The sequence below is a fragment of the Meleagris gallopavo genome, unplaced genomic scaffold (genome assembly GCF_000146605.3).
Source record: "Meleagris gallopavo isolate NT-WF06-2002-E0010 breed Aviagen turkey brand Nicholas breeding stock unplaced genomic scaffold, Turkey_5.1 ChrUn_random_7180001912209, whole genome shotgun sequence".
Taxonomy (NCBI): domain Eukaryota; kingdom Metazoa; phylum Chordata; class Aves; order Galliformes; family Phasianidae; genus Meleagris; species Meleagris gallopavo.
The window spans coordinates 1-952 of NW_011175139.1; the positions used below are offsets into that span (position 1 = coordinate 1).

Genomic DNA, 952 nt, shown 5'->3' on the forward strand with positions numbered 1-952 from the left:
AGCAAAAGCCCTAGCCTCTTAATATTGCATTATAGATGTTAAACCAAATGTCTCTGTTCTACTGATATGTGTTGCAGATAATTTGATTATAGGTATTAGATAAAAATCCCTTATGGTAAGGGGAAATTAGCTGTAAGTCCATTGCAAATGCCAACTTATTTCTTTTCCTTTAGGAGACGCACATTATCCACACCTTCAAAGAAGACTTCTATGGAGAAATTCTTAGTATAGCAATTATTGGATATATTCGACCAGAAAAGAACTTTGATTCCTTAGGTCAGTATTGCAGGCCACTCCAGAATTACTTTCTTAAGTTTTACTTATTAAAGCGCTTTTCCTTTGCCGTCTGTTTCTTCATAATTAGCTGCTTTACCTGTTGTCATTTGAAATTTCAGTACAGTGTTTTCATCAGATAATGCGTAAGTTAAATTAAAAAGCAAAACAAAGAAAAAGAAGCCTTCCTGCATCTTACTTCAGTCTAAATTTCAGTTGCCTGAGGAGTAATGCCAAAATCATGAGGTTGTTGTTAAAGGGTTGGTCTTATCTGTTTACTTTTTAAAATGCAGCTCTGATAGGTTTTAAACGGTTCAACAAGCTCTGCTGATCTTCTTCTAAAACTCCTTTTGGATGAGGGAGATAGCAGTGCTTACATTGGTGGAAAATGCAACTCTGACATATTTGAAAACAAAAAATGTTGCCTTTCAAACCTTGCAGTAATCACTATATTCTTCCTCTGTGATTTTCTGATATTCTGTGGAAGAAGATATTTTCAGTTGTTATTTCGTGTTCAGCTTTTAAACATCCCTTTTTTCTGTTTTTAGATGCGCTGATTGCGGCAATTCAGGAGGACATTGAAGAGGCAAAAAGACAACTAGATTTACCAGAACATCTTAAACTCAAAGAAGACAACTTCTTTCATCTTCCAGGGGGCAAAATAGTTGACAACCACTGA

General features: G+C 35.3%; 1 protein-coding gene across 1 annotated transcript; it reads left to right on the plus strand.

The window, feature by feature from the left end:
- Window positions 1-173: 173 nt before the first annotated feature.
- Window positions 174-952, plus strand: LOC104916518 (riboflavin kinase-like; the record flags this gene model as incomplete). Its single annotated transcript, XM_010727555.1, has 2 exons — window positions 174-276; window positions 822-952. Coding segments are annotated over 2 exons (234 nt in total), but the record flags the coding sequence as incomplete, so codon positions are not given.